This window comes from Aedes albopictus, chromosome 3 (genome assembly GCF_035046485.1).
Source record: "Aedes albopictus strain Foshan chromosome 3, AalbF5, whole genome shotgun sequence".
NCBI classification, from domain to species: Eukaryota; Metazoa; Arthropoda; class Insecta; order Diptera; family Culicidae; genus Aedes; species Aedes albopictus.
The window spans coordinates 298911154-298925645 of NC_085138.1; the positions used below are offsets into that span (position 1 = coordinate 298911154).

Below are 14492 nucleotides of genomic sequence, written 5' to 3' on the forward strand. Positions count from 1 at the left end.
CTGCTCGATCGGAGAAACTATATTTTAGGAATATTAATCTTGCATACCAAAATGGCCCAAGAAATCGCTACATGCCACCCCTAAAAATAAGTCGATGAATAATTTCTTCAAAAAAAAAAACAGGTAAACTGGTTCAAGCACTTCCACAGTTAATAACTGAGAGCTTTGTCTGCCAATCACCATTTGGCATGTGTACATCGTATGTCAGGCCGGAAAATACTCTATGTCCAAGAAAGTCAATGAAATTTCCTTTACGAAAAGTTCCTGGATCGACCGGGAATCGAACCCGTCACTTTTAGCTTGGTGTTGCTGAATACCCGTGCACTTACCACATCGGCTATATGGGCCTACATGTGGTAATGATTATTGAAAAAATTACCTAATGAAATTGTTATTTTATTATAAGAACGTCTAAGAACCACTTACCTTACCAGCTATGTGTAGAAAGAGTTTCACATAGCCAAACACATTTTTATTTTGTGATATAAAAACAACATGTGTTTCGCCGCATGTGCATGCCGGTATTGCTTGTGATATAAGTGACCTTTTGGAAGGTTAAAAAATAAAATAATAAAACAATAAAGACTTTTTAAATTTTGTATTTTTGATATCCATCATACTTTATTTTGCAATCAAATTTTTGTTTTTTTTTTGGTTTTGGTTTTTTAGCGCAGTTAAGTCAGGCAAAATGAGTTTTGTGTAATTTCATGATTCATGTTTCCTTTTAGAAGAGTCAGGAAGTTGGGTCGAATTTAGTATTTCATTTTCTTCGATGTCATTCTCTCTCAGCTTCGGTACACGTGTCTAATTTCTTGGATGGTGGGTCTGTTTTTATATGAGAGGTGTTGAACAACGCTTTTTTGATCATTTGACTGCTTTCAACTGTGTCTCGTATTCTAAATACTTGACAATAGCTATGTAGCTTTCTGAATACATAATTGAAGCCTAAACAATTAGTTTTAAAAAAAAGGTTCATATTGAAGCTCAATTTTTTTCGCTCTGGCTTATTCGAGTGATATTTGTTGGAGATTCCATACAAAGATTTCCAGAGATTATGTCCCAGTTGACCAGGGTTGGAATATTCAAATTTGATCATACATCTATTGCAAACTGATATTGTAAAGCTTGAGCAAAGTAGTTCTTTCACTGAATTATCATACTCGTAAAACAATATGAGTTGCTTCTCAAAAATTCGTGAATTTTCAAAATAATTGCACGATTGAATCAACATACAAAATAGTCGAACCAGCAACAATGTATGGTTGACTCAATTGAGATATACTACTAAAAAGGATTTTTTTTATGTGATTGGTTGTAACGTTCTTTTTTCCTACAAGGATTTAGACTGCACGAAGAATTGAAGCTCACAACTTTGTAGTTCGATACTTTTCAAATAAAAACAGTTCCCACTGCAACTAGGCTGCAATGTAGTTTCATCGAATGCATATATCAAGATTTGTCGGCTCATTGTTGTTACTACTTTTTGGTTTACCAAGATTTGCATATGTTCTGTGTAGGGTCAAATGCACTTCAATTTTTTCCCCTTATGATCGTGTCCCAGGCCATGTACGTTTTAATTCTAACTCGTCGTCGTTGGTTTTCTACTATTCACTAGACGCGAACGTTGTTTAATCGAGTCAAATGTCCTAGATTTTGCGAGTGAGTTAAATTCGATTTGCTGCTCTTTCGTGTTACTACAGAAACCCGATTGTGAACCTGCCATTATATTGTTGGCTCGGTTGCACCACGCTTCGCTACAGACTAGAACTGATGAAAACTCTGAACACTGAGAGACACAGCGAGAGTTTGAAAATGTGATCGATGTCTGATCGTGGATGAGATGATAAAAACGGAGAACTTTTTTTCGATTCAAATGAAATTGATTGCATGTACTATGCCGAAGTTTTAACCATTTGGAAGTGGTGTATGATAATATTGGTAATGTACTCGCAAAATTATGTTAATTTTCGCACAAAGCAAGGCTATGTGCGGTAGTCGTTTGAATATTTACGATCACCAGACAAGTAAAGCATGTTAGTTAAAATGCTTTGCAAATATTATGATAATTCTCGTGAATTTCCGAAGAACCGTCATTCAGCAAATAGAGTGCGAGCTATCGACTTATGTCGCACTGCCATAGAAGTTTGTTTCGATTTTTTCAATTTTATTGTGATAATTGATCCCGATTGACACGAAGTTTTTTTCTATTACGTAACGACATAGTACGCTGAACGACCTGATTTCAAAAGATACCGCGAAAACATACAGTCAGAGTGGCCAACCAATGAAGACCAATCAACCCAAAATTCTGTTTGATTCTATCAGTGATTGTTAGAGATTTTTACACATTTCAATGGCACCACTATTAGGAATTCTTGGATGGAGAAGTAACTTTAGCTAATATGGGAAACTTATCGTGTGTTTTTCATACAATACCTTAAAGGCTATTCGATCTTTGCATAACTATTGAAGAAAATTTCGTTAACGTTCTACGAAACATCACGTTGCATAACAGATTTTGAGCAAAACATAAACCGTACAGCTGCTGGTTACTTTCCTCTGAAAACTAATAACTAACTGAAATCATCGACAGGTTGTTTGTACACATATACTTACTAGCTCTAACTTTTTCCTAGGAGCTAAATCATATTTACAGAGCATAAAGTAACCTAGGTTCTTAGCATAAAAAATACAATCTCTTGACGCAAATACAGTGTTTCCTAATCAGTTGTTGAAACGATTCAAGATAAAATATATTGACGGATACAGTTTTGCTCCGGATCACCACTCTCTCGGCAATGAAAACAATCAATTGGGGGTACACCGTCTTAAGTTTGCCTTTCGCAAAGCGTATTTTTTCAATAATCTAGTATCATCATAATGTGTGTAACGTACCTTTATTCTCTCCTCAGAAGAGAAACCTTGCGTGTGTGTGATTATTTACACCAGTCTGATAGAAGTAGGAGATGTGTGGCTTACTGTTTTTAGGGAGAACTTGCCCTATCATTTTCATTAAATATAGAACGCTCCACGTACGCTTCCGAAGTTTACACACTGTGTCCTCTAAACATGAGAGCAGAGACAATTTTACTATATTAACAATTTGATTCGATTCGAGTTTTTTTTCCACTTTTGGAAAGACATTTTCCTACCTTAAAAAACATTAAATTATACCAGTGGTTATTGTTCACCAGACAGATTTGAGGTTAGAGACTTCATCTCATTTTGTCGTCTATGTTTGAAAAAGAAGAAGCTTACCTTAAACTTAAGTTGAAGAGTTTATCACTTGTAGAGCATTTTCGATAGAACACAAAATGCACTATAATTATCATGAATGTTACTACACTTTTTCAAAAGTTACCTCTAAAGGTAACCAATGGTGGTGCAGCAAATTAGTAATTCTGTTGAAAAAATTAGTATTTTGATGAAAATTACGATGGTAATTTAACGCTTAAGTTTGAGGAAACCGCCAAATTTCAAGGCATTCCGTTAAGAATTCTAGGGTATTTTAGCCAATAGTGGACCCCTTACCTATAGTGGACCCCCTTATATTTTTCCTAATTTTCCTGCTTAAATCTGTTTTTACCGGTGAACTTCCACTGGGAGACGATGGATCATGTTCCTAGCCAGTAGTTACAAGTGGTGAAGCTACGCTGGAAAGCAATAATTTGATTTTTTGAACAAATTTGTAAATGTAAACAAATCTGGGGGACCACTATTGGTTAAATCCAAGGGGTCCACTATTGTCTCCGTTTTAACATGGTAAGAGAATACGATTTATCCTATAGTGGACCCCAACAATCCTATAGTGGACCCCGGGGGGACCACTATAGGATAATTTGAGCCAGATTTGAAATGATTATTTTATGGGAAATATAGGGTGGTTTGGTAAGGTTTTTGTGTGCAATGTGCAGGAAAGACATAGAACTTGCTGTGCAAACGTTGACAGGGGCAATTAAATTGGAATATCATACTGTTTTAACGATTAGAACAATTTTCAGCTACTAAGGGGTCCACTATTGGTTAAAATACCCTAACTTCCCGAAGAAAACAAGATGATTCCTTAACCCTAAAAGGGATACCTTCATGGCCTCAGTTTCGTCACCTCGCTGAGTGTGTTCCATCAAAGACGAGCTCTGAAAGGCGCCTGGGGTCCAATGGAAGTTAAGGAAGTTAAGGAAGTTAGGGTTAAGGAAACTGCAACTGCCTGTGATTTCTGGAAGCATTGCGAGATTCCACGATGAATTGTGCGAATAATCTTCGAGAACAATCCTGACGTGAGCGACAGAACACATTAAGACATACCAAGAGAAACTTTGTGAGAAATTCAATTTCAAGACGAATTCCAGGAGAAATCGCGGAGAGAATAACTGAAGTACATACAAACGGGAAGAACTGCAAGATAAATCACTAGATAAGCTGTGGAAGATGTCTCGGGAAAAATCCTGATCGGAACCGAGTGAAAAATTTTGGAAGGAATTGAACGAAAAAATACGGGAGGAACTCGGATGCAATCTAGAAATGAACGATAGTAAAAATTCTGGAATAATCTCTCATGCAAACTTCTTCACAATAATGAGCCTTTTCATTCGGCGAAATTTATTGCTTATAGTAAATATCTATTCAAAAGTAACGTTCACAGACTTGACTACATTTGTTAGTGTGAATAAAAAGTACAAAATTATACTTCTTTTGAATATAAGCTTTTACTATACTACCCGCCAATAATATGGAATCGTTGCAATACTCAGTATTGCAGCACCCAAAAAGTTTGGCATCACCCAAAATAAGGAGGAAAAATAGAGTAAACCTAGAACCAATTAGGTTGTGGTACGAGTTGCATTTGAAAGAGAATTAGGGGGGTCATAAGTGATTTGTGCCTCAAAGACCTGAAATAATCACATTTTAGGGTGATGCTAAACTTTTTTGGGTGCTGCAATATTCAATATGAGTGTTGCAATATGCGATTCCATATTTATGGCGGGTAGTGTACATGTGTGTAGTAGAGAACTGGATAATCGCATTACAGGAACAAGGGACGGGGTCCTAGTTCAAGCAAATATTTCTGAAATCCCGACACAACGATTCCGAAGAGACGCTCCAAATTCCAAGTTTACGAATCTGGAAGATAAAATCTGCAAGGATGTCTACATGGTTTTTTTCTGGAACGTCCTTAGAAATAAAACATGGAATGACGTTCAGGATTTCTCACATCACAACATCTCTTCAGAATGTTTTCATTTCTTGCAAGGTTGCGACCATTCATTTGCAAATATTTACATTCATTTGCTATTATCTTAGTTCAGAAGCATGCTATCGAAAAACAATGTATGGATGAATTAAACCTTGTAGTTTTACCTGATAGTTTGCCGAATAACATTGGGGTCGCACACGCATTCCAAAGTCGTGAGCGAGCTGTGAAGGCAACTTTCCACAGCGTGAATGAAATTTACATTCACCGCGTGGAGAGTTGCCTTCACAGCTCGCTCACGACTTTGGTATACGTTTGCGACCCTAATGTTATTCGGCAAACTTTCAGATAAAACTACAAGGTTAAATTCATCCATACATTGTTTTTCGTTAGCATGCTTCTGAACTGAGATAATAGCAAATGAATGTAAATCTTTGCAAATGAATTGTCGCAACCTTGATTTCTTGAATTTCTCCCGGAGATTATTCCGAATTCCTTTCGGCATTTTATTAAGAATTCGCAATAACCCCCTGAGAATCTTTTAGTATTTCTGAATTCCCTCTGTAATTATTCACGGGGATCCTACATAATTTTTCCTTATATTTGTCAGTATTTCCCTCTAGAGAGTCTCTAAAAGAGTTATTCCTGGGATGCTTCTAGAGCTCATCTGAAGATTTCTTCAGGAATTTTTCAATAATTTGCTGCAGGATTTCCTCCCGAGATTTCTTCCAAAGTTTCGCTTGTGATTAAAAAAAATCCCTGAGCTTTCTCGTAGAGTTTATAGCGAGATATTTCTTGAAGGTTCTCGCGGGATTTCTCTTGAAGCTTCACCTAAGATTGCCCTCGGAGACTCTCCTGAGATTTCCATTAGAAGATTCCTTCCAGTGTTGCTCCTGGGGCTGGTATGTCTTTTCGTCTAGATTTGTCCTGGACTTTCTCTCAAGTTTTCCTTCGGAGTTTGCTATTTCAGCAGGAGGTATTGCTGATATTTCTCATGAAGTTCTTTTCGCGAATTCTTCCAGAGGATTTTATAGCCTTTTCCTCGTAGTTGTTGACAGCATTTCTTGAAGTGCTCCTCCTGGTTAGTTTTTCTCAAAAACCCTACCGGAAATTGTGTCTAGATTCAAGTCTTTTCTTTTGGGATTCCTTCAACAGTTACTCTCGGAGTTCCTGCAGACATTTTCCAGGAGTTTTTCTCAGAATGCCTTCTGGGATGACCTAAAAAAATACTCGGAGAAGTATCGAAAGGAATCCAAGTGAGATCTTGTGAGAAATTTCGCAAATACTTATTGGAGCAATCTCGAGAAGAACTTTGGATGAAGTCCTAAGAAACAAGGACTTCTCGGAATAAAGTTTTGAGAGTGATCCCGGGAGAAAATATTGGAGAAATTCAAAGAGTAAATTAAAAAATCTCTAAGAAAAATTCCGGCAAATTATCTAAAGAAATTCATCTTAGAGACAATGGGCCGAACAAAAAAAAAAGGTGGCGAACTTTACTACTTATTGATAGTATCTACTCAAAAGTAAACTTTACAGAGTTTACTACATTTTTTGAAAGCTTGTTCCCGCACGAAGTTGAAAATTGCGCTGGATGATTATACTAAAAGCAAGTTATATCAAATAGGAATCTGGATTTGATATTCGTGCTAGAGGAACAATAGAAGCACTCCTAGATCAAGCAAATATTTTCGGCAAGCCGACGATTCCGTTAAAATGCTGCAAATTGCAATGTGGAAGCGGATAAATCCGGAAGTTTAAATCCAACGTCTTCAGAAATACTTCTTGGAATAACTTCAGGATTTCTCACAAGATTCCTTCAGTATTTCTACACTCCTTGAATTCTTCCCGGAGACTATTATGGATTCTTACCAGATTCGATTTTTTTTTCGGGATGTATCCTTGAGAATCTTATAGGATTCCTGAATTCCAACCGATTTCTCTTGGAGTCTGTAAAGGAGGTATTCCTGGAATGCTACTAGGGCTCCTCCAAAGAATTCCTCAGGATTTTTTCAAGAATTTGCTGCAGGAATTCCTCCCGAAATTCTTTCAGTGAGCTTCTTCCTAGAATTTCTCCCGGGATATTTCTCGCAAAATTTTCTTTTGAAGCTTCGCCTGAGATTTTTCTCGGAGATTTTCCCGAAACTTCCATTGAAGGATTCATTTCGGTGTGGCTCCTGGGGCTGGGTGTCTTTTTTCTAGATTTGTCTTGGACTTCATTCCAAGGTTTTTTCGGCTTTTTCTTCGTAGTTCTTTTGCGATTTCTGCAGGAGCTACTAACTGCTGATATTTCTTATGCAGTTCTTTTCGCGATTTCATCCAGAGGATTTTCCAGGTTTTTGTCACAGTTTGTTTAGAAAATTTCCTGCAGTGATCCTCCTGGGATTTTAAGAGAAACTAAACAGAAATTGTACCAAGTTTCCTTTTGAGATTTCGTGCTCCCGGAGCTCTTGCAGGAATTTTCCGGAAATTAAATCTGGAGAATACCTCCAGGGACAATCTACGAAATTTCCAGGTTAAATCTTACGAGAAATTCCGCAAATAACTATTGTAAAAATTTAGAGGGGAATTTTGGATAAAAAATCCTAAGAAACTATAAGGAAACAAATTTGGGATTAATTTTAGGAGGAAAACTAAAATTTCGACTCTTCCCTCTTTACCGAAACATCTGTTTGCTCTCAATCCATCCAAATTCATCATCTAGAGGAGAACTAACAAGCTCCCGTCTGGATTCAGCGTGTTCTCCAGATGCTCTTTCGGAGAAATCTCTAAAGTCCTTCCGGAACCAAAACCCTCAATACTACTAGGCATAACATAACGAACCGTATGAATAAAAAGTAATCAATTTGAAATTAGGGTCTGGGACCATTTGGGCAGGAGTACCTATTTTGGGCACTTGCTGCTATAACTCAGTGAATTTCAAAGCGATTGACTTGAATTTTTGCACATGGCTAGATACTGTGCGTTTCTGAGCGTGTCTCAAAAAACACGTCAAACGGTTCAAAATCGATTGAGTTATAGCAGCAAGTGCCCAAAATAGGTGCTCCTGCCCAAATAGTCCCAGACCCTACTACATATTTGGTCGTAAAAACTACAGCAGACCAAGTTCGTATAAATAAAGAGAAGTTTACTTCAACACAATTTTCGAACACACGTGTTCAGCACGACTAAATGTAGCATGCACTGTCATTTTTTGAGTGTTTAGCTACATACCTTGTGTTAGCTAATTCTCAGCAATAAACTGTCAAAGTTGAGATACCGGTTATCTGTTGTGTCTAAATCGTCTAAACTAAGTGTGTGGAGAAACCGGGGAAATCTGTGAAAGAAATCCCAGGAACAAGTGGTAAAAATCTCTTGAACACGAAGCAAGATATTTTGGATAGAACTTTAATAGAAATTTCGGACAACACTCCAAAGGAAATTCTAGAAGGGTTACCAGGAGAAACCTCGGAGGCAGTCCGGTAGTACTTCTGGGAGAGTTCGTAGGAAGAATTCCTGGAGAAATATCGAGAAGCTCTGAGAAAAAAAAAACCTAGGAGAACATATTGTAGAAATCCCGTAAGTATCTGCAGGAAGAATTCCGAAGAGATATTTAGCAGAGTCCCAGAGAAAAAACTGCGGAAAAAAACCGGCGAAAAATCTAAGAGACAGAAACAAGAGATAGAGGAACCTAGCGGAATAGAAATCTCTAGAAACCATTGAGAATAATCTCAAGAGAAATTCCTGTAGAAACTCTGGATAATCCTGAGAAAATCTCGGGCGCCCTTCTAGAGAAATCTCGGTAGGAACTCCAGGAAAATCCGAGGAAGACGACTGATAGAAACACCGACAGGAATTATGATATAAATTCCGGGAGGAGCTCCTGAACAAAAACCCCTTAGAGAAATCTAGAGAAGAACTGCAAAGGAAACCCTAGGAAAAACTCCTGGAATAGTCGCGGATTGAACTTCAGGAACGATTTGGAAAGAAAATTCGTCATAAATTCGGAAGAATGCCAGTAATGAATTCGTAAAAATCAGAGAAACTACTGGTGAATTCCTGAGAGATTCGGGTCAAACTCCAAAAGCAAATGGAGGAACTCCTGGTGAAAGAGCCATGAACGTAATTCATGGAAGAATTCTGGAAGTTCCGTTGAAAATCTCTAGAAGAATCCCGGAAGAAATTACGAGAGGTATCTTGGTAAAAAAAAGGAAGGATTTCTGAATGGGGTTCTAACTTTCAAATTCATCAGCTTCCATATATCTAAAATTTGCAGTTTCTTGGCAAATGGAGCACGTTCGGTGTAGTACTAGATTTGTAGTAATGAGCTGAACTTTAGTATGGTGAGAAGCTCAATTCTCCGTTTCTACAATGAAATGGTGCAAAAAGCGTGGGTATTATGATTCCTTACCTAATTTGATGCTGTTTGAGCAAAACTTTGGATAACTATGTTGTTTATGTTGCAAGAAATGGAGAAAATAACAACACTGTTGCCCAAAGTTTTGCTCAAACAGCATTAAATTAGACAAGGAATCATAATACCCACGCTTTTTGCACCATTTCATTGCAGAAACGGAGAATTCACCTTCTCACCATACTAAAATTCAGCTCATTACTACAAATCTAGTACTTCACCGATCTGTCCTATTGTGACTCTTTCTTCCCCCATCGCGGTTATCTAACCAGCCCTCGAATTCAATTTGCTCTTCGGATGTTATTCCGAAGATTTTTCTGGACTTCCAATTTCTTTGCGGAACCACAAGCTTGACTATTTTGAATGTTTCGCATTCAACGCTAGAAATAAGAGCCGTTTTTTTTCTGGAGTAGTAAACCCTACATGTTCGGAACCTTCCTCATTAATACCAAAACAGTAATGCATTAAACTCGGTGAACTAAACTTCTTTGTAGGTTTTCTATTCATATAATACACATGTATATTAAATAGGAAGGCAACGAAGAGATTCTAACCTTGATTCATACGAAACTAAGATACGGTTTTATTTTATAAGTTTATACCACAATTTAGTTATGATAAAATCGTCCCCTTAATGCTAGAACTAGGTAACTAGTTTTGCGAAATCGCTAGAAATTTGTTTATATCTGAACGTACATCACAATAAACACAAGTTTGTCAATTGAAAACTCGAAAACACATATTAATTCAACTTTTAAGACCAACAAAGAGTATGTTTTATACCAGGATAAGTTTTACCAGCCATTTTTATCCGCATTTTCCAAAACGAGTTACCTAGTTCTAGCATTAAGGGGGCGAAATGCTTGAAACATCGATGCATGGAGAATGGAGACCCAGGAAGCGAATCAAACTGTTAATACAATAAAATCGATAATGGTTACACAGTGAGAATCATACTGCTCTCTCCCCAGCAGAATGTCAAAAATCGTCCCTCAAAATACCATCAACGCTGATCTATCAAGCAATGCCCACCAGGACGATCGCGAGGAACCCGCTTTCAGCGCCCCGTCACGCAAGCGAGCGGGCTAGATGTTGCCCGTCCCGTTGTAAAACTGAAAGTTATGGAAATTAACCGGAGTCTTTGGGCTGGAGCAAAGATAGAGAAAATCATCGTTCTGAAGCTGCGTTTGGGTGAAGTTGGGCTCGCTTGCACTGCGGTGGAACTTGGGCAGCGTGCGGAGCATATTTTCCAGCATGTTCAACAGTAGCCGGAAGAGGGGGCGATCTTCCCGACCGAATTTGATGCAATCCTCCACGATGCGCTTGAGCGCCTGTGGACAATCGGAACGCACATTGGCCAGATCGGGCCGCAATTTGCCACAACCTACCATGAACAGGATTTGATCCTTGTTGTTTATGTGATTATAGGGTAACTGCTCGGTGAGCATCTCATACAATACGATTCCGAACGCGTAAACATCACTCTGGAATGAGTATGGATTGACCTCCTTCATCCTAATGACCTCCGGAGCCATCCAGAGAATACTACCGGTCGGTTGATTAGACTGCTGCGAACCGGACCATCGGACCTTGGCCGTGGCCAGGCCGAAATCGCCTATCTTGACCGACAGATCGTCGTGCAAGAAGATATTGTTCGATTTGAGATCCCGATGAATGATATTTTTGGCATGTAAATAGTCCATGCCCTGGGCCGCCTGTCGGGCTATATCTATTAGCGTATTCAATTTGAACTTTGTCTCGATAACGTGAATGTGCTTGTACAGGCTGCTGCCCTCGCACCACTGAGTAACGATCGCTAGCGATGGTTTACTTACACAACCCATGAATAACAGTATATTACAGTGACGAGTCTTCTTCAGCATAGCGACCTCGTTCTTGAACGCCTGCAGCTGCGCCGAGCTGGGCGTTTTGACGTTCAACGTTTTCACGGCCACCGGCCCGTGCCAGTGCGCCTTGTAGACCGTTCCGAACGAACCGGAGCCGATGCGCTGCCCGATAAGGATTTCCTCCGCTTGGATGTTCTGCAGGTGAGAAGGAACAGAAATTATTTACAGATTGTTACCATCTAAACTTTAATTACTAGCACAAACTAAAACATACCCAGTTCTCCTCGGACTGCTTGGAGTCGCGTGGCGAGAGCAGATTCTTATTGCTTTCGTCGGCCGACCGTGCCCTCGGACGTTTACTGTGCTTCAGCGTATTCGTCGGTGATGCTTGAGTGGAATGTGAATGCTCCTGGTTGGCTTGAGCCTGCAATGGAAACGCCTTCCAATTAACATTGAACAAATTAAGAAACATGGAAAGTGAACACCGCACACTGGGACATAAGGCATAGTAATGGAAGCATTTAGTCTTCCTAGCATTCGGTCCACCATGTGCCGTACATTTTGGGATAATCTACAACTACCTGGAGTGGTCTGCAGTTGATCAATGGCCGATTGTCCACCGCGCCGAACAGCGGCTTCATGACGCTGTTGATGCACACGTTGGGTGCCGAATTGGACCGATCCTGCTGGTTGAGCGAGCGCGGATGTCGCAGACTAGTGTTGTAACCGCCCGTTCCGGGGTTGATGATGCCAACGGTGCTCTCCGGATTGGCCAACAAATGGTGATAGAAGGTGTTATCCATGTGCCGTTTGCTGCACACCAGCGGAACTTTGTCCACGCACCGCTGATGGAACCGGTAGTTACACTGATTGCAGTAGAATCCGGTGAAGAGAAGCCGGCGACAGCACTCGCAGAAGGCTAACGAGAAGAACGTCTTCCGGATGAACTGGTGCGAAATGTACGTGGGAAACCCGATGTCCAGAATGCGGACAAACACCTCCTCGCAGTTCAGCATGCTGACGTCCGTGTCCCAGTGGATCGGGTAGTCGCTGTTGGCCGACGTTACCTCACAGATGTCACAGGTGAGGTTACGTCGCTTCAGGGCTTTGGCGAGCGCATCCTTCAGTCGCATTCCGGGGACCACTTGGACTGATGTTCGCTGCTGATTCGGTAGGTGGGCCCGCAGTAGCATCTTGGACGTGCGGCTCAGTGTACCGCACATGCTGTCGACCTGCAAATACAATTTTAAACCGTTAATATATAGCTAAATATTGATGTGCATAACATAGAGTACATAAGGTAAAATGATGTTATTATACAATCAAGATTATTACTGTACGGATTCTATCTTGTCGGATTTCTATAGTTCTGCTGAGACCGATTAGTTAGGTACTTCACCACCGCTGGAGAAGGATCAGTACAATGCAATTTTGTTTAGCGACATGACTCCACACCTCTCCAAACTATTCCAGTATTGATTGTGCAGAGTTTCAGCTCAGGAATGAATCCTAAGCTTCACTTATCGCATTGATACCGGAATAGCTGGTTCAGGGCAGATAAAATCTAAAATGCTCTAGTGCGAGCTAACTGATAAGCCCTTTAGTTTCCAGGGGTGCAAGAATATCCAGATATTCATACAATATGAAGAGCGTTTGCTGAATTTAGCTCCACGTTTTGAGTATCAAAAGCGGTAACTAACATCCACCTAGAGTTGGTCGAAACAAGTGAAATACTATTCTCTTCAGATATCCGTCCACTCTTTCCGAACACGGAATTTCGTGAAAAATGTGTTTGGTATTGATTCCCTTGCTAAGCATGTACACTCCCATTGTCATCTTACTCAAAACAAAGGAATGAAGCTCTGTTTGTTTGGTTTTATTAGAAGTAAGTACGAAAGACACAAAACGAGGAAATTTACATTACGAAATATGCCTGCATCGATCAGGGAGCGAACCCGTTATTCACAGCATGCTTATGCTGAAAATCCGCGCGTATACTGCTGCTGCTATAAGGGCCTTATTTCAAATTACCAAACATGTTGTTTCACATGCTCAATTGGGAATATCTGTATGCCGGCTATATTTTGCTTGGCAAGAATAGTCATTGAAGAAATTCCAGAAAGAATTCCCGAAGGAATTCTAGCAGAAAACCAGGCGGGAGTTCCCAAAGGAGGAATCGCCGGAGGAGTTCCAGGAGGAATCCACGAATGATTTCCAGACAGAATCCCTTAAGAACTTTCGAGAGAAATCCTCGAAGGAACTCCAGAAGAAATTCACGAAGGATTCCCAAATCAACGAAATATTTTCAGAAGGAATCTCCTAAAAAATTCCAGGAGGAATCAACGAAAGAGTTCCAGGAGATTTCCACGAAGGAGTTTCAAGAGAAATCTCCGAAGGATTCCCAGACGGAATCCCCGAAATAATTTCAAGAGAAATCCCCAAATAAATTACGCTCTGAAGGAATTCCAGGAAGAATCCTCGAAGAAATTCCAGGATGAATCCCCGAATTTTAGGGGGAATTTCAAAAAGAAATCTTAAAAGTTTCCATAAAATAAATCCTGGAGAATTTCCTGTAGATCCCCATGAAGGATTTTTCAAGGAAATCTAGGATATAGGCCAGATTATAGTCCTAAAGAAATTCTTGAAGGAACTTCTTGAAGAATCCCTGAAGGTACTCATGTAGTAATTATTGAAGGAACTTCTGGAGAAATCCCTGATACAACTCTCGAAGGCAACCCTGAATCCTCCTGGAAAAACTTCGAAAGAACTGCAGGAGCGATCCCTGGAAAAAAAATCCAGGAAGAATCCCCTAATGGGACTCCAGGACTAATCCCTGAAGGAACTTCTGTATGAATCTCTGAAGAAATTTTAGGAGTTCCTGAATCCTTCAGGAGGTATCCTTGAATCGTTTGGTAGGTTGAAGAAATCCTTGGAAAGATCCCAGAAGAAACTCCTGCAGAGATCTCTGAAAGAACTCCCGAAGAGATCTATAAAAGAACCTCCCTGATAAGATTTGTTGAGGAATTTTATGGGGGAATCCCTCATCAAACCTTCCAGGTTTTGT

At 39.8% G+C, this 14492-nt stretch overlaps 1 protein-coding gene across 3 annotated transcripts in view; it reads right to left on the minus strand.

Annotated features, from left to right (window-relative positions):
* Positions 1-594: 594 nt before the first annotated feature.
* Positions 595-14492, minus strand: part of LOC109418642 (raf homolog serine/threonine-protein kinase Raf) — a 32852-nt gene continuing 18954 nt past the window's right edge. Inside the window, exons 2-4 of one of the 3 annotated variants that reach the window (XM_062842211.1) lie at positions 12010-12660; positions 11703-11867; positions 595-11623 (exon numbers count right to left, since the gene is read on the minus strand). In XM_062842211.1, the coding sequence (XP_062698195.1) occupies positions 10667-11623; positions 11703-11867; positions 12010-12660 (1773 nt within the window). In that variant the 3' untranslated portion in view covers positions 595-10666. Of the gene's footprint in view, positions 11624-11702; positions 11868-12006; positions 12661-14492 lie in introns of all 3 variants that reach the window. The other 2 variants (XM_062842210.1, XM_062842212.1) reach the window with 2 other exon arrangements.